Source organism: Chiroxiphia lanceolata, chromosome 19 (assembly GCF_009829145.1).
Source record: "Chiroxiphia lanceolata isolate bChiLan1 chromosome 19, bChiLan1.pri, whole genome shotgun sequence".
Taxonomy (NCBI): Eukaryota; Metazoa; Chordata; class Aves; order Passeriformes; family Pipridae; genus Chiroxiphia; species Chiroxiphia lanceolata.
In genome coordinates this window covers 6658223-6677319 of record NC_045655.1, presented here as the reverse complement: position 1 = coordinate 6677319, position 19097 = coordinate 6658223, and the positions used below count along the sequence as shown (strand labels likewise).

Here is a 19097-nt window from a genome sequence, read left to right as displayed (position 1 = left end):
TATTTTTTAAGAGCCTGAAGCCTATATTCATGCAGATCCTGTAAAACCTACAGGACTCACAGCAGCCTTTTTCAGCATCACTGAGAGCTTTGTGCAAGCACCAGCGTAACCTGAGGACTTACCTTTTGAAAATCTCTCCATAACACCTCCATTATGCAGCAGTGAGAGGTATCACAAACTTTTTTCAAGCTTTGCAATTTTGTAATGATTGAACAACCCACTGGAACCGTTGGAAGAGTGTAATTGAAATCAACACCACACAACTGGCATGAATTTTCAGTCAATATCCCACAGTCTGGGTTTGGGGGCGGGAGGGAAGGCGGGTGTTTGTGTCAGAAATTGGGGCAGAACTGGGCTGTTTCAGCTTCTTTCCATTGCTCTGTTTGCATTGAGAAAGCAAACAGGTACCCTGGAGCCCAACTGCTGCAGAGTTCCTTGGCATGTCAGTGTGGCTGCACAGAGTAGGCTGGAATAGAAAAGTCTGACTGGAGTTCAAAATAATTATTTTGACTTTTAATAGTTGTGAAATTTTTACCAACTGTTCTGTAACTTGATTTAGGACAAATCCACAATGACCAAACCCAGCTTTTCAAACCAAGCAATGCAAATGGCAGGACTTACCTATAATCTTTCCAACTGATTTGCAGGCAGCTGTAGATTTTTATTTTAATTTTGGGGGGCGTGGTTTGGGATTAATTGATTCTGCTGAGAATGCACAAAGACGGCGAGAATTTCCTAAGCAGAACAGGAGGATGCTCCTGTGGAAGTGTCCATGGCCAGGCTGGACGAGGCTTGGAGCAACCTGGTCTAGTGAAAGGTGTCCCTGTCCATGGCAGGGGAGATGATCTTTAAGGTCCCTCCCAACCCAAATCCTCATAATCTTAAAAATCTCTTCAGTACATCCTTTCATGGTAGTCAGCAGACAAACCCAATTTTTCCAAATCCCTCTATTTACCCTCTTTAGCAGCAGGCTAGTGCAGAACAGTGGCCATCATAACATTGTTTCCTTAACCTGGGTAAAACCACTGGATTAACTGAATCTTACTTAAATTACCAGAGATACTCAGTGAGCTAGAAATATATCCAATCCCTGAAAGTATTCAAAGCCAGGTTGGATGGGGCTTGGAGCAACCTGACCTAGTGGAAGGTGTCCCTGCCCATGGCGGGGGGGGGGGGGAGGTGGAACGAGACGATCTTTAAGGTCCCTTCCAACTCAAACCATTCTGCGATTCTACGAACGATTACAGAGCGCGCAAGAACAACAAGCAGGGCAGGAGACACCCTCTATTGTGCATTTGTAGGTTAAATAATGTTAAATGACTGCGGGAGCGCCCCGTCCCGCCGGGCAGCGGCAGCGGCCGCGCCCCGCCCGCCCTGCGCTGCGCCGGAACCGGCTGTCGGGGCCGGGTTGTCACCGGCAATAGGTTCCCCCATCGCGGGGGTGTGGGCCGAGGGTCCCGGCGCTGGGCCCGGCGCCGGCGGGGATGCGGGAGGCGGGCGCGGACCTGGCGGAGCGGGAGCGGCAGGAGCGGCTGCGGGAGGCGGCGGCGCTGGGGGACGCGGAGGAGGTGCGGCGGCTCGTGGAGCTGGGGGTCGGCCTCAACTCCCAGAACGAAGTCAACGGATGGTAAGGGCCGCCCTAACCCGGGCCCCCCCCGGCGCTCCCGCGGGTTCACTCTTCACGTGAGGTGCTAATTGAGAAGGAAATAAAAGGTCGATCCGCCGCGGAATACTCCGTGGAGCGATCCCTGTTCCGGAGGTGCGGCTCATAACCGGGGTCTCAAACAGGGGTCCCCATCCCACCTCCTGCGCTGTTCGCTGCTTCTCCGGGTCACGGTGCACTTACTTTATATTGATGGGTTTGATTTTTTTTCTCCTTCTCCAGGTCGCTGTGTACTTACTTTATACTTATATTGGTGGGTTAGATTTTTTTTTTTTCCCAGCCTGAAACAGCAGAGGCTGTCAGGACACAAACCTCGGCTTTACGTGTTCATGTCTAACTAGAAATATTTATTATTGACTCTAAACCAAGTTTGAAAATGGCTTTCCCTTTCAAGCAGGGACCCTGCAGGCTGTTTCAGAGGATGTATACAAACGCTTTGGTTTTGACATCTCATTCACACCCACCTGAGGACACCAAAGCCAAGGCTGTTCTGTAATAGACACACAAACCACAGCAAAACAAAAAACCCAAAGTGGAAAAGGCTTTTTGGAGCTGGACTTTCAACTAAAATATTTTCCCCGTCTGAGTTTATTTATCTCTATTTTAATTCTTAAAAAAATAAATAAACTTGGAGAAGGGTTGAGTATGTTCATTTTTCAGAAGTTTCCTTCAGCTGGAGCTAAAGAATTAAAACATAAAAACTGGAGAAAGGTCAAACACCGCTAGAAGCTGGGATAGGAAAGGATGGTCTGACTGTATAGCAAGTTACATGTGTGAGTCTAAGTCCCGAATACTAAGCACTAAATAAGTTTAGTAGGTTTTAAGATGTTTCTTTACTATGTCTCTCTAGTCAGTGACTGAAAATAATAATTAAAAAACATAGAAAAGCATTCAGTTCTGTGCATCAGTTACAAATTGCAGAAAATTAGAGTTGTCTGCAGATCAAAGCCGGGGAATTGCTGGTGCAGCAAATAGCAACTGGGCAAAGAACTGTGCTGAGAAACTATACAATATTTTAACCATTATTTACTTGTCAAGAGTGCAAGTCCTTGTGCTGACAGCATTAATTAAAGAGTACAAATGGCATCCTAGGGAAGTATCCCTAATAGATTATGTATACATACACGGACAAGTATTTTAAGTACAGATGATTTTTTCAAAGATTAAGGTAGCATGCACAAGATTTCTTTTTTATATTTAATTTTCCAGCAAAGTTTATAGCCTAAGAAAGGATAAATTGAAAGATCTTGAACTTTAAAAACACTACTTTGGTAATTAGTATCAAGAGCATTAGAGCGAGGGAAGATGACATCAGCAAGTGCCATTGCAGGCTCTGAATCCAGTGTACATTTCCAAGGAAGTTTGCAATTCAAACCTATTTTGCTAGACATGCATTAGGTCTTGTTCTTCTCACAGGCAGCAAGAATGAGTGGAAGTGAATCTGCTTTGACACAGAGTTAATGTTTTCTGTGTGCAGGACATGTTTGCACTGGGCCTGTAAGCGGAACCACGCGGCCGTGGTGGCTTATCTGCTGCACGCAGGAGCAGACAAGGACATCCTGACCAAGAAAGGAGAGAGGCCAGCCCAGTTAACATCCAAGAGAGAGATCAAGGAGATGCTGGGAGGTAACCTAGTCACTGTGCCATGTGACCATCAAAGACTAGTAAAGGGCTGTTTAAACATGTGTGCTCCAGTCTTTGTTTTGCATGTGAAGGGACTGTGTTTGGATTTCAGTACTAACTATACTTGATTTCTGGTGTTTACTTGATAAGAAAACAGAGTTTAAGAAAAGAGGATTACCAACAAGTTCCATACCCAGCTAGCCAAACTTTTTTCTAAACACTGACAAATTAGAAAAACTGTTATTTTGAAGAATGCCATGCAGCAGACAGATGCAGCTTCCTGTTTTTAAAAAGGCAGTGGGAGAAAAATCTCTCGAATTTGTAGGAAGCCCTTATATGATCAACACCTAATTTTCCTGATGTTCTGTGTTGAATAAATCAAAAATTAGCAGCTCAGATAAGCAGCTCATTAAAGGACATTGGTAGAGCATCTTTATCTTGTTTGTAACTGCTGGAGCAGAGTAGGATTTGCTGCTGGAGGTGATAAGTAATTTGAAATGTGGTCGATTAACAACCTCTCCCCTCCCCTTTGTACTCCCCTGTCTGGTTTTGTTTTCATTGTTGTCTCCCAGCTGTTGAATGGGTAATGCTGCAGCTCTCCCAGTACTGCATGTTCCCTTCCCTTTATCCCCTGCCTTAATATCGACCCTTTGTTTTTTGTTGCCTGATGCATTATGAAAATGACACCACCAGAGACTGTGTTACAACAGGCTGCTGTGGATTAAAACAAACCAAAACAGAAGTACTGCCACATTTAGGAGGAATTAGTACCCCCAGAATTACTAGAATCAGACTCAGCTTTTGTGTTCACTGTATGGCAACACCTGAGCACGGTTCTGTTTACTGTGGAAAAAAAAAGGTGCAGGTCTTCCTGATCCATTTTTTAACCTGTGATGCTTTTAACACTCCACTCCCTCCCTATAATAATAATAATAAAAAAGAAATAAAGCAGTACAATAGCAATAATTCTTTTTTTCCCCCAAGATAAGTCTCGGAGAACGTTGTTTTGTTTGTTTTACAGTGGAAGACGATGAACTCCCGGACCTAAAGCAAGATTCCGACCTGCCAATCATCCCCAATTACCTGGCTAACCCACCTTTCCCTTATGTTTATAACACCACGGGTAGCAGCATTCCAGATCCCACTGTGAATGGGAATGTCTCCCGTTCTGAACCGCACGATGCTGACTCTCTGTCCGTGCCTGACGCGGAGCTTTACAGACATGAGCCGTCACAGCACGGGCACGCTGCTCCCGAGGGGGCTCCCAATGGGGACATGCCACCCCTGCCCCGAGGGCCTGCTGGGCCACCACGCTCACATCCTGTCCTCCAGAGAACTCCTGTTTACCAGGGGCCATTGTCGTGGAGCAGAGGCCCCCCTTCGCCGGCAGGATCCAGCCAGTCCGTACCCCAGCAAGAGAACGGCTCCCACGTGGGGCCTGTGCCGGCCTTCCAGCCCGTGTTCTTCACAGGAGCTTTTCCACTCAATATGCAAGGTAACAGCAAAAGTCTCCTCTCACTTCATCTGAGATCTTCTGTCACCTTGGGCAGTGCAGACTAATCAGGGTCAGACGTATTCACAGCACTTCCAGAGATTTTCAGGTTTCCGTGCTTAGACATTCATGAAATATTTGTAGGGAATGAAAGATGCAGGTGTCCTGTTTCTGCTAGAACTGGTATTAAAATATTGATGAAAACATTTGCTGTTTGTCTCAATTGTCATAAAAGCATACAGGCCCCAGGGTAATCTAATTCTCTAAATAGCATAGTCCAGGCTGCAAATACAGAACATGAGTATGCAGCTGGTGAGCACAAGAGAACCTCACATGGCTCAGTCTGCACCCAGGTCTTGAGCTGAATTGTTCTGGGATCTGCCACTTCTGCAGGGAAGCTTTGCCTGCCTAGAGAGGGAAATCTGCAATTCCAGTTTCTGTTCAGAATTTAATGCTTGAAATAAAAGGTGTTCTGATGCCATGGGGTGGCAATGAGAATTGAACTGATGACCAAAAGAGTAAATAAAAGCAATCTTGGATTGCTCAGGAAACTGATAATCAGTATAATCTGCTGTTAAGTTGGCTTAAATCCAGTAAGGTGAGTATTCATGCAAAGGCTCAGACATCCACAGACACACTGCATTAGATTTGTAATGATTTTTTTCATATAGGTTGATGAAAGTCAATGTAATGAAAACTGTGCTCATACAGTTCCAGTTTTTGCTTTCCAAGTATTCATGTGTTGTTACAAATGACACAAACAAGGTTAATAGAATACAGAAGTATTCAAAAGTTAGTCTATAGTTTTGAATTCCTTTATACATCTGCCTATTAATATGCCTTTTTATTTCTAATAGAACTGGTGCTTAAAGTTAGAATACAAAACCCCAATCTTAGAGAAAATGACTTCATTGAAATTGAACTGGACAGACAAGAACTGACCTACAAGGAACTGCTCCGAGTGAGTTGCCGTGAGCTGGGTGTGAACCCTGAGCACGTGCAGAAGATCAGAAAATTACCAAATACAATGTTAAGAAAGGTAAGAACTCTGCATTTTGAAGTGCATTAACTTATAAAAAACATTTTTAGATTACTGTTATAAAGGGACAATTTGTTGGGCACCTGCATAGGCCCATGTTGGAAAAAAAAACCAAAATGAAAAACCTTCCTTCAACTTCCAACACTGAGGAGTTGTTTTGGTTTTCTGTTAAGTAAAAAGGTTCTCCAGTTTCTTTTCATAACCATTTGGTTAAGCTCACCTGATTTTGTGAGCTGCTATCAGCATTTAAAAGGCCTGCAGAACTCAGCTGAGCTCTGCAAGTTCATCAAGGCCTGGCTGGAGTCCTTGCACAAACAGAGATGTTTCAGAATTACTCAGTGCAGGTCTCTGAACGGAACTGTCCTTACTTCAGTGACATTTACCCCTGCAGCAAACACAAAAGGCACCTGCTGACCTGTTTTTACAGACTCACCACTGACCTCTCTTTCACTCCGAAATCCTTGCAGAGCATTGTTGGCGTCACTCGTGGGCCAAATCTGATTAGGACTAGATTAATAGACTTCACCCTTCTGCATCTTCACTGACTACAGGATGACTTATTCTGTGTTAGTCAAGAGGTGGAGGGAAAAGAAAAAGACACAAGGAATTCTGTCACTTGCCAACTTCAGTTACTATTGAAAAGAGTTTTTATATCCAGCTCTAATCACTTCAGGACACTTACTGTTTCTTGAGGTGACAAAAACCTAGTTCTGTGTCATGCTGTTGGCAGCAGAGCAGAGCTGTGGGAGGCCCAGAGCTGGCCTTAGTAGGCTGTTCTGGAGGAAGCTGCATGCAGGACCTTCTTTGGTAGATGCAAGTATCAATTCATGAGCATCTAAGAATTATCAAGCAGGAAAAAAAAGAGGACTTGGGTGGCATGCAGTAGGTCTTGACAAGTGCAATTCCTCTAATCACTTGCACTCACCATCAGTGTTGCATTCCTTCTAAAAATAGACAAGTGAGTGGCTGAATAGGATCCCAAAATAAATATAAGATGCAACAGGATGTCTGCTTTCCAGCTTACTGTAAAGAATTGTCTTATTTATAGATACATACTTGTGTTAGTATGAGATAGTTTTAACTTACCTCTGCAAAATTAACAGGCACTATCACCTAACTACTTATTTTATTTATTTAAAGGACAAAGATGTTGCAAGGCTACAGGATTTCCAAGAATTGGAGCTTGTTCTAACAGTAAGCGACAAAAACTTACTTTTCAGAGTCCCAGCACTTTCTGAACGGAGTGGTTATAACAAGAAGGCATCAGAACTTACATACTAATTGTTCAAGGAATAAAACAAAATATTTGTATCTCTCATTTTAAAAATAAGTTTGAAATACAATATCTATAAGGGCTAATGATGTGAAAAAAAAAATCTATTTTGTTAACCTGGAAATAAATTAAAGTGGTTATGCACAGTTACAGCTTCTAGTTAATCTAAGAGTAGTGAGTCTGATATGAAAGTAGCTCAATGCAAAGGAAGTATTGGCAGAACTATCTGTTAATGCAACACTTTTCCTTACAAAAAGATAATCTTCAAACACTGCAGAGTTAGCAGCTCTCAGGGAAAGGCTTACCTTAAGCTGTTCTAATAATTTGATTGCTATAAAATAGCAGAGGTACTCAAGCTAAAGAACCTGCCACGAAGCCCATTTAGTATTTGTACTGAGTCCATTACCATTAGTGTTCCCTTTTTAGATTGTGTATATTAAGTCATATCTTACTTAGAAGGAAAAAAACAGAAGGGTTTAAATGTGTGGAAGAAGCACAAAACTATGTCTCGTTTAAATACTATCAAGTGACTTATTACCTGTGATTTCTTAATCCCTGTTTACACTTTTCCCCATTTCTCAGGTTAAAAATAAAAGTGATAGTAATGATCCAAATAATAAATATGCTCTCAACCAAAATCCCTTTTATTGTTGTCTGTCAATATATAGCATTGACATGTGCAATTTAAAATCCTGTTCTTCTTACTGTATTGACATTTCTCTAATGCTGCTTTAATTTCCCCTTTTAAAAGCACAAAATTGTAATTTTATTTTCCTTTTGCCTCTGCATTCCTGAGAAAGATTGCATCTTGAACCTATAAAGTTGCCTGTGTAAGAGGAAACTAGTGAAGTGCCCAGTGATTTCTGGGCTGATATTAAATCTTCCTGTGTTCCTATGCAATGTATTTTATTTTTTTCCCTATGACTTGTGTTTACCCATGTTGTTTACTGAAAAAAACAGACACAGTTACTTAAAATTCAGAATTTGACTAATTTGCTGTGAAATTCTGGAATAAAGAAATTGAAAAGTATTTAAGAGCTGGATTTTATCTGATTTTTTTTTTAGGATTTTAGTATTTAGTCTCTCTGCTTGCATTTGATGAAGAATTCTCTCGTAGCTTAAGTGAAAAGGGGGTGCTGTGGATTAGATGAGCAAACTAAAGTATGAGATGTAACAGACAAACAGAACGCACCAAACTGGACTGAATTTTCCTGTTTCTTCGTCTTCCCCTTCCCCCTCCCTCCCAGTTTCTTTGGAAACTGCAGCAACCAAAGGAATTTATCTTTGTCTTGTCTAAGAGTTCAGAGCTGTACAATGTCTGTGCCTGCCTGACAGCCGAGGTGTGCTGAGCTGGGAGCCTCCCAGACGAGCCGGAGGCAACGCCAAGGCCTGCGCTGCATCCCAGCTCCGACTGCTCCAGGGCACCAACCTCGGCCTCGGCCCCTTTCTCCGAGTAGAGGAGAGCAGCCCCCTGTATCACAGCCAATACCTCGGGAACTCACCCGACCCGGGCCGTGCTCGCTGCTCTGGGCGCAGGGAGCAGCTCCTGCAGCAGGGACTGAGCACAGCAGAGGGAGCCCGCTCCCAGCCTGCCGTCCGCGGGATGCACCCGCAACACAGATCGCTGCAAACACCCCAATTTCCTCTGTGCCAGTTCACTCGGCTGAAGTTCAGTCTCCTGAGGTGAATATAAAACGTTTTGTCGCATCAAAACAGCCTCTTCTGCAAAAGTGCTGGAGGTCAAACAGCCCGAGGCATTGGCAATATATGGGTTTTATATCAGATTTCTGGTGGAATATTAACTTCTGTAGAATGGAATAACAAAATCATCGTTCCTTGCATCAGCCTGGCTGTTGCTTTCTCCCTGGCACACAGCACAGGATGGGTCAGGCATGGTCTGAACACCAGCTGAATCCAGGAGGGTACCAGGGTTAACCAGCCAGAGCCACCAGAGGAAAGCTTGGCTGTTGGGTCAGTGATCTCTCACAAATGCTGACCCCTATCTATGCATTCCTAGGAATATTTTTGTGTCTTATGCAGTTTATACACCGAAGACACTATTAGCACTCCTAAACAATCCCATCAGTGTATAACCACTACATTCTGTGTGTGATAAATAATTCATTGCTTTGTCCTCTGCTATATGAAATGTTAATGCCTAATGAATGCTTGGCTGCAGATTCGTGTTTCTATTTAAGAAGTATAATTTGTAAGGATTAATAAATTATTATTTTTGTCTTCCCAAAGTTTTTCTGCGCTTTACTCCTGGTAAAATCTTTTCTTGCCAATGGGTTTGTGGAGTGCTTGGTGTGGGAAGAAAACAACTAAAGCAAAAGAGGTTCTAGCAGCAAATACTGTTTGAACAGAGGACTCCTTTCATCTGAGGAGGCCTGGTTATCAGTAATAAAATAGATATTTATTACTGTAAAACAAATCACACATTATTTCAGGTGATTAAGGAGTTGAACAAGATAAACTAAATACACACCAGCTCAGCATGCACGTTCAGCTAAAGTGGAGACTTACTCATAGTGACTCCATACCTAAGAGAGATACAGCAAAATTCTAGTACTTCTGTGCCAATCATGTCCCTGTAGGCTTGTGTGGAGCCTACTGAATTGGAAAAAATTGTGTGGTTAATGATTTATGTGAAGCCATTTGTAGGTTTAGTTTTAAATACATGTTACTTCTTATGCTGAAGAGGAATTTTATAATGCTGAACTTGCCCTGGGCAGGCATCCCAAAGGTCCTGGGATAGCTCACAGCCTGCAAGCTGCAACATTCAACTCCCTTGCCCTGGGGAAATATTGAAAGGAATAGCTTGGAACCACTCAGAGGTTACACATCATTTCACTATTATTCAGCTGAGTCACAACTTACTGGGCCTGTTTTCCACTTCAAACCCAATGAATCCTTATGCAGAAAACACACAAACCAGGTGTATTTTGTACCATTAATATAATTTACTAATTACAAACCTGAATGCAGTACTTATTGCCCTGCAGTACATACATTTTCTTGGCAGAATGTTTGGCCTTCTTTGGGAAAAAAAAAGTATATAATAAAATACTTTATGTATATAGAAAATATTTAAAAATATAAAATTCACTTTCTGGTCCTTGTAATTGTAAAACACTTTGTTCACATATCACAAGTTGAGTCTACTACAAAAACTGTTTTGTAAAATTACAGTACATTCACAAGTCACTTTTGTGGCAAGTCAGTAAGATTAAAAAACACCAAACCAAAACCCAAGGGGTCTTCCCTTCATGCCAGTCCAGCATCTTTGGCCATACTGTAGAAAATGCCCTTTGCTGCTATAAGGTTTGCAGGTGTGTCAAATTCAGCTATGGTCCCATTGTCTAGAACAAGAACCCTGTGAAAAACAAAACAGGAGGCGGGGGGGAAGATGTGTCAGAGAATTCCTCGCAAGAAATGTGATACCTGTTTTTGTCACAAAGCAAACTGCTCTAATCTTTGCCTCACCTTTGTTTTCCTCAATTATTTTCACACAGATGATAAACATTCTCCCTGAGCTGCTGTTTGGCTAAAAAAGGTACAGGGCAGTCACTATCTCCTGGGTCAATAAGAGGGGGAAAAGTGTCATGCTGGTAGTTCTGGAAAATACAGTTCCAGAGAGCCAAGGAGATAAAAGCTCATGAAGTACACTAATATATTTTTGAGTAATTAATATGGCATGCTGTTAGTGAAAAAGTTACAGCAGCTGCTGGTTTAACAAGGCTGCATAAGCTTCCTGACAGTGCCAGGAGTGCAGCTGGGCAGTGTCACCTGCACAGCTCTGGTTACTGAATATAGAACCTGTTTCTTACGCCAACAGAGCCAAAGTCAGGACTGGATATTCTGGGATTATATGGCTTAAACATCATTGCTTACATACTGCCCAGCAAGAGCATCAGTGGGCCTATCTAGGGACAAACCCGACCCCTTCAGGTGCTGCCTCACATCCCCAGCAAACCCCCGAGCCTCCCCCCCACGCACCACGGCGGGATGGTACCTCGTGTAATCCATGATGGTGTTCAGCCTGTGCGCGATGGTCAGCACCGTGCAGTCCTCAAACTGGGTCCGGATTGTCAGCTGGATGAGATCGTCCGTCTCCAGGTCGATGGCCGCCGTCGCCTCGTCCAGGATCAGGATCCTGGTCTTGCGCAGGAGGGCCCTGGCCAGGCACACGAGCTGCCTCTGGCCAACGCTGCAAACACACACAGGCTTTCACCAGCGAGGCCCCGCTGCTCACAATCACCCGTGCTGGAGCAGGTCACCCACTGGGGGAAGTTACCCAAAAAGCCCCACAGTGTTTAGCAAGCAGCCTTGCTAAATACACACAGGTTGCAGCATGCCAGCACTGGGTGATGTGTTACTGCCTGACCCAGTGCTGGCAGAGCCACCAAACGTCCCTTTTATCATCATGACAAAAGCCAGGGCAACTAATGATGACAATGCTTCTGCCCAAGCTCTCAGAAACACTCACACTTCTAAAAACGTTGTGAGTTGTTTAGGAAAAAAAAAAAAAAAAAGAAAAATGCTAATAAAAAGGAAAAAAAAAATGTTATGAGGCTGCAAATCCTTTCTACCATAAAAAAATAATATATGTATATATATGGGCAGCCAGACTTCCTCCTCTGCCACAAACACAGCCTAGGCTTAGTCTTTGTCTGAGTGTCTGCAGGAGGAAGAAGGAGCTGAACATTCATCACAGGCATAATCTGACACCACAACCTCAGAAGCCAATGAAGCATATCAAAACATGGCATTTTTATCATCCCCAGTCATGTCTTCATGGATCTTCCAAATAATAATGGAAAATAAACATTGCTAAAGTGTCAGGCAGAGGACTCTCATTCAGCACAACAGTTGTGTACGTTATCAGGGCATTTCCCTTCCTACCAAACTGTGTTAAAGGACTGCCTGTCCCTATTATCTTGTCATCCTGAAACTTCTTTCTTTACTGATAAGATGGGATTTCAGTTTGGGAAAAATCCTTCCTGGAAGCAAAGAAGAATCAGATCGATAGTGGCAGAGGCAGAACAGGAGGCAAATGTTTGAACCTTAGAGGCTTTCTTGGAAAAGAAATAGGGGGCTAAACCATTTCAGACACACCAGACCACAGTGTCAGCCTGTGCTCAGGTGTCCCACACTGCCACAGCTGAAGGAGAGCTCAATGTGTGTCCTAGTCCAAGCATTCCTTACCTGAGGTTCTCTCCACCCTCTGAGCACTCATAGTCCAGCATGGATGGCTGACTGTTGACAAACCTCTTCAAATGAGACAGTTCAAGGGCTTTCCATATTTCCTCATCCGAATACTTATTAAATGGGTCCAGGTTCATCCTCAATGTTCCAGAAAAGAGAACAGGATCCTGGATATAAAGCCAGTTCTCATTAGACAAGTGGTTTAGCTGTTTTAATACTATGTGTTAGATACTATGAGTTACTTTGAGGTCTCCATTGCATTGCATGGAGGCCACCTCCTAACCCCATCCACTCTGAAAATACATTACATTATACACACTTCAAGTTCCAACTGTAAAGATGGTTTATCCTAAATCCTGTTTTATCACCCAACATCAGCCTATAAGGTGGCAGAGACAGAATCACTTAAAGTATAAACAGTTTGTTCTTCTGAAACAATTTTCTAAGTGTAACAAAGCATTTTCCTCTGTGGATAAACCATTATTTATGCTTTGTTAAGCTGTTAGAGATCCTTCCTTTCCTGTGACACACAGAAACAGTACCTGAGGAATAATTGTTAGCCTCGATCGAAGGTCATGGAGACCAATTTCTGAAATTTTCACGCCATCAATTTTAATTTCCCCTTTTACAGCTTCCAGGATCCTAAAGAGACAGAGCGTCATGGAGGACTTCCCTGCTCCGGTTCTGCCAACAATTCCAATCTACAACAAATTGCAGGTTCAACAACAAAGCATATGGTTAAGAAGAAAACAACACCCAGCAAAAAAAAACCCCAAAACAACCGCCCAAGATTCCTTGAAGAGGTTTGACACAACATCTGAATCTAAGAAATCCTTCACTAGTAATTCTGGGAATACACTGTAAAGTACTTATGGTCCTTCCTGTAATTGGAATAATATTCCATATAAATATGTACAGGCCTAGAGCCATTCTGTGTAAATTTGGGTGAGTAGCTGGAGTGCCCATTGGAGGAGTCCAGTCACTCAAAGACAAGAAATAAAGACTTTTGGGTCATACTTCGTGGTAAATATGTGTATCTCCATGCCAGAAGGATGCTGTCATCCTGTCTGCCTAGTATAAGGATAATTCTCTTCTCTTTTAATAACAGCCTGTTCAGGGGAGGACTTTCCCATGCTAATTGCTCTGTCACCAGCAGGCAAACCCCAGAACTTTCCAATGAAGCATGAAGAAATGAATCTCTCAGAAGAAAGACCATTTCCTGATTAAGAAAGCAAAGAATGTCATTTCCTTGCATGCCAAAAAATTCACAGGGAAAGTCAGAGAGCAGAAGAAACTGGAATTCCTTCTCCCATCTGCACTGCTTCAGAAAAGTGTTCTTGTCACTGAATTTTTGTCACTTGCACTGGTACTTCCTACGCAGTTTATGGGAAGCCTGTTGCCAAATGAACTTGGAAAGTCCAGAAAGTCCCATGCAATTGGTGCTACTGCTTCCAGCCTGCAGGATGCTGGCACAAGGACAGCACAGTTGTCACTGCTGCTCCTGCATTGCCAGCTGGAGGAGGTCTCCACCACTGGGGTCAGTGTGCTTGTAGACCCTCTCCCCTACTCCACAGTTGTCACTGGAGGCTCAGAACAAAGTTCTAGCAAAGACATCCAGCTGGTAACTCACCTTTTCCCCACCATGGACTTGGAGGTTTATACCCTTCAGCACCAGATCCAGGCCCTTCCTGTACCTCACTGAGTAATTCACAAACTCCAGCTGTCCCTTGGATGGCCAGTCTTCTGGGGGACTCTTGCCTTCAATGATCCAGGGAGCCTAAGGAAAACACAAGTCAGAAATGCCTCATAAAGGTTTAAGAAAAAAAAAATCAAACTCAGGTACAAACATTTAAACTGATAAATCAAATATCCATTATCAAACAGATTTATAATAACGGAGGAAAAACATGGGTTCCAAGTATCTACTCATTTGTCTTTGATGTGAAGTTTACAAGAAAAAAAGTCTGAGCACAAAGGGCTGGATCCTCAATGGATATAATTTTTTTCCTATTAACTTTAATAGAACACCACTGGCTTCCTGCCAGCTTGAGCTCTGGTTTATAACATGTATCATGCACCTTGTCTAGCTTCCTTTTAGCTTCCAAATTAAACACTTGATCTCTGGAACCACACACTGCAGCTGTCCTCAGGTCCTCCATTTCCTAGTTCTTAGTATGTACATAGGGCTAACAAACCCCAGTGTGTCCAGAGAGCAGCAGCTTTCCTGGCATAGCTCCATCTGCCACCTTCAAAAGCCTTTGGCAACAAAGGTAGATGATTGGATGCTTTTCCTGGATTAGCAGTACAGTGTTCCTAGAGATGTTCTTCTCTCATGGGAGGTAAGGACTGATTAAGTTGATTAAATAGAAATACTATTGAAAACATGTGCAAGGCCTGATAATTGTACTGGAGCTGTGCTCACTGGCAGGATCACAGCACCAATCACACAGGTAAGACTATGCATCAAACACTTCAAACCCAAAGGGACCAAGATTCTGATGTGAAACTTCTCTCCTGTGCTAGCCACTCACAGCAGCAGAAAATGAGATGCTAAGCACAGGCTGCATGACAGCAATAATAATTTGGAGCTGTGATAGCATAAATTACAGTTCAGAGCGTGACATTTGTTCAGGTTAAATGATAACTCAGAGCAGGAACTGTCTCTCAGGAGTCTGAAGAAAGACCACGTAAATGTGTACATTAAAATTTCACCATGGTTATTGCTGAGTACACTTGACCCTTGGCAGCTGACCTCTGTTTCAGTTTCTGAATACTCTTTTATTCTTTCCACGGCCACAATGTTAGTTTCAAGTTCAGAAGTCATTCGGACCATCCAATTCAGAGACAAGGTCACCTTGGAGAAGACAAGGAATAAAATATCACCTCCAGAGGAACAATAGATATACTACTAATAATAACAACAGCAACAACCACCACCACCACAACAATAATAACAGCAACAGCAGACACAGCTATTAAGATGTGGATTCACATTCATATTACAAATGAAATAATTGCCTTTGCACTGATGTTAATACAGTTACTGGCACAAGGAGTCTACAGATTATCAGGTACTCATGTGAAGAAGCACATGCCTCCCACAATGATTTAACACATGGCCCTCTCAAAAAAAGTTGGTCGGAAGTCATTCCTCAAATCATGGGTCTCACTGGGAAACTCCTAGCAGCAATCCTGCACACTCATGGTATCTAAAATTCTTCTGGCAAGAGTGAGGCCATTAAATCTGCTGAACTGTCCACAGCTTGGGTCAGTACAGTTTACCTTTTCTAATTACGAATCCTACTGATCTGCCTGTGATTGCCTGGACACACCAATATGCTACATAGCAAGAATGATGCAGGACATGTTTAAACCCATGCTGCCCAAATGACCTGTTCTTGGTGGGTGCACCTGACACTTCTTGAGCTTCCTGTGTGTCACTGCTGGGGATATTGGGGTGCAGAACAGCGTTGGTGCTCTCTAAGTGCCCTGAAATCCTACTGCATGAGAGCTTGCTGATGATCTGCCAGCCTTCACTGTAACTCTAGTTTCCAGACATCCCACAACTCATTTTTGTTATTTCCTTATTAACTTCAGCTTTAACAAGCACTTAAAGTATTGCTAATATATCCATATCATCTACAAACATGCAAACCCACCGATGAGCAGAAAGCTGTAACATGTACCTGTAGCGCATAAGACACTGACAGTCCCACCAGGCCAGCATTCAGGCTGTTTCTACCAATCACAGCAAAAAGGGCAGCAAAAAGGACAATGCAGTTCCCCACGAACTCAACTCGAATGCCCAGCCACCTGGGGAGAAGGTAGATGTAAGCACAGAGGCAAAGGGTTGCTTGGACCGGTTTTGCAAACATGGGATTATCTAAGTGGAAACAAGAAATGATGTGCCTGTTACCTGTTTGATACTATCCCAGGGTAGTAACTCTTCTGATTTTCATCCACCTTCAGATCACTGATGTCTACAAAGGCCTTCACTCTCCTGTAGGCTCTGATGACACTGGCCCCTGACACTGTCTCTGAGAAGTGGGAGTAGATGGGAGATCTGCTCACGGACTCCAGGCGCTTCAGCTGGCGGGAGGTGGCGACGTAGAATCGCTGCCATTTTTCAGAGAAAATTGGAGGGTACGTGAAATACTGTCTCTTTTAATTAACAGTGAAGAATTTCTTAGGTTAAGGATTTAAAGGAGATTGTTACTAGTGCACTTCAACCCTCTGAAATGTCTTCTATAATTAAGAAGAATTTCAAGAAAGCTATCTTTGTTTCTTTCCACAGCAGAGCACTGGGTAACTGCAGTTTCTGTAGACTGTAAGCTGAATTTATTTATGTCCCTTTAAATTTAGCTAATATAACCTAACAAAATGGATCCATCTGTAGGAGCCTTATTTTCCAAGAAAACAAAATGTGCATTTGCACCTCCATTATCACATCTCTATTCACAGTCTATAAAATACGCTTCATTTTCGCTCAGAAATCAATACAATTGTTGCTTTCTATTTTCGACATTCTACCTCCTCACCACCTTAAAAACTTGTCAGTATGTCAAATATATTCACACTTTAATATACTGATATGCATTGCAGCTCTGTCTCTAGCAGTAGGCTTACTTTTTAATACTTAAAAGCTAGAAAAGGTTATGCCTATTTATTTCATGACCACACGGGACATTTCTTTTTCTGAGAGAAGTAAAATCATGTTTTGTTTACATAAACACGTAGTTACTCCAGATATTTCAATGTCCCCCCAAATTAATGTTGTTTTTGCTAACAAAAAAAAAAAGGAATGGAATAAGGTTACAATGGTAGTCAGATATTTTTCCAGTTACCTGAACAAAGAAGTACAGAATCGCGAGTGGAACTATAACCACGGCGAAGAGCGGAGTACTCGCAATAATTACAATCATGGTCGATACGGAGGTGAAGAACGTCCCGAGGAACATCAGGATGGTTGGTGGGATGACCTCATCGATCACGTAGATGTCCTTGGAGAAGCGGTTGATGATGCGGCCGGTCGGGGTGGTGTCGTAGAAGGACTGTGGGGTGTGAAACTTGTTCTCCAGCAGCGCAGCGTGGAGCGTCCGGGCGGCGTTGATGCCTCCCATGGCCAGCGTGAAGGAGCAGATCAGCACTAGGAGCCCTGGTGGGTGAGGAGGAGACGTGTTAATCCATGAACATGATGTTCCCAATTCGCAGCTCCTTGATTCTTGGCTGTTACTGTTGAGCTTGAAGCTTTTCTTGCTTTACAGTGTTCCCTGTCCACCCTTCTCTTACCGTGCACATCAGCACTACGGCATTGCTGCCTAAGGCACAGGAACACATCCTGCAGGATTTCACCATCCTGTCTATGTAAAACAGGCACACAACCATCCTCCCTCTGCTTTCCACAAGCCTCCATAAAGTCCTAATACTACAACTACACCAAAAATTTTCATGTTTTCTCTCCAACTTACCTCTCTAAAGCTTCCACATCACCTGTTCAACCCCCTCAGAGAGCTTCACAACAAAATTAAGCACTAGGCTGAGCTCAGACTTTGCAGTGCCAGCTTACATTACCTCCCTTAGGATAGGACCTTAAAGATGATCTAGTTCCAACCTCCCTGCCATGGGCAGGGACACCTTCCACTAGACTGATTGCTCCAAGTCCCATCCAACCTGGCCTTGAATGCTTCCAGGGATGGGGCAGCCACAGCTTCTCTGGGTAACCTGTGCCAGGGCCTTCCCACCCTCACAGTAAATGATTTCTTCCTAATATCTGATATAAATCTCTTCTCCTTTTGGACCACTGGCAACTGGTGCCGTGGCTTTTCTGCCTAATTCCTCTTCCCTAACCATTGAGACATCATGATTTTATCTGCCCTCACCTTGCAAGAGGCCCAAGGCAGCGTAGACTCCGATTCTCATGGCTGTGTTGTGCTGAGTCCCATTTACCACCGGCTCGTTGGTCCAGTCACTGAGCCACACGTTGGCCCCGATGGAAGCAGCATTTTGACAGCAATATAGGAAACATATTGCTAAAGAAAGGACAGGGCTGACAGCCTTCATGTATTGCCAGAACACTGATAGCTTCACCTGCAAAATCACACGCCAAAAGCTGGTTTGTACAGCTCACACAAACAGGAGTTTAGAGAGAATTAAGAGGAGAAAAAGATTCTTTGTCAGGGGAACTGCTGAGTTCAAAACTGCCCGAGCTTTAACACACCACAGAGAACAGTTCATCTGCCTGAGCTCCACGTCAGGGCGATGACTTTGAAAACAAGCCAGAAACTTCTCTGAAATACTCTTCTCCTCCTTGTTGAGGAACTGTATTTCATTAGTTTCGTGGGGTTTTAGTTTTTAAGACTATGCCAGAGGGGGGAAGAAAAGGGAAAGAAAAGAGGCTGATCAAATAACAGCAAAGGATGGGTAACAAGAACAGAAGCCAAGTTTTTCACGCAAAAGAAGCAACTTGGCAGGCTATCGTGCTCAGGACTACTTTAAATGGCCTATTTCAGGAAAAGTGCTGAATATGCCTCCATTCTGTGTCTTCACAGCAACTTAAATGAGGTACCAAATGCTGGTGCACCCCAGCAGGAATATAAACAGATGATGCTTGTGGCAAAGAGTAAGAGTGCTGTCTCAAAGGTAGTGCAAAAAGGCAGAGAAGCCAAAAGAGATAGATTCAGGAAAAAACTCAGGCTTTAAAAAAAAGCATATGAAGGAATAACTTAAAAAAACAAGTGATGTTGATTAGGGACTTTGAAAGCTAAAATAATCCACAGAAAAAATTAATTACATATCTGTG

General features: G+C 43.2%; 2 protein-coding genes across 3 annotated transcripts in view; one reads left to right on the top strand and one right to left on the bottom strand.

Moving 5' to 3' along the window:
- Window positions 1–1394: 1394 nt before the first annotated feature.
- ANKRD40 (ankyrin repeat domain 40) lies at window positions 1395–8125 on the top strand. Its single transcript, XM_032706756.1, has 5 exons — window positions 1395–1627; window positions 3141–3289; window positions 4308–4781; window positions 5636–5817; window positions 6958–8125. The coding sequence occupies exons 1-5, from the start codon at window positions 1485–1487 to the stop codon at window positions 7096–7098; spliced, it is 1089 nt and encodes a 362-aa protein (XP_032562647.1). The 5' UTR covers window positions 1395–1484; the 3' UTR covers window positions 7099–8125.
- Window positions 8126–10033: 1908 nt separating this feature from the next.
- ABCC3 (ATP binding cassette subfamily C member 3) overlaps window positions 10034–19097 on the bottom strand; it is a 46859-nt gene continuing 37795 nt past the window's right edge. For both annotated transcript variants that reach the window (XM_032706754.1, XM_032706755.1), the window contains 10 exons: window positions 18178–18385; window positions 17143–17453; window positions 16215–16414; window positions 15985–16111; window positions 15051–15152; window positions 13929–14075; window positions 12841–12999; window positions 12299–12465; window positions 11106–11300; window positions 10034–10466 (listed from right to left, as the gene is read on the bottom strand). In XM_032706754.1, coding sequence (XP_032562645.1) covers window positions 10358–10466; window positions 11106–11300; window positions 12299–12465; window positions 12841–12999; window positions 13929–14075; window positions 15051–15152; window positions 15985–16111; window positions 16215–16414; window positions 17143–17453; window positions 18178–18385 — 1725 coding nt within the window. In that variant the 3' untranslated portion in view covers window positions 10034–10357. The remainder of the gene's footprint in view (window positions 10467–11105; window positions 11301–12298; window positions 12466–12840; window positions 13000–13928; window positions 14076–15050; window positions 15153–15984; window positions 16112–16214; window positions 16415–17142; window positions 17454–18177; window positions 18386–19097) is intronic.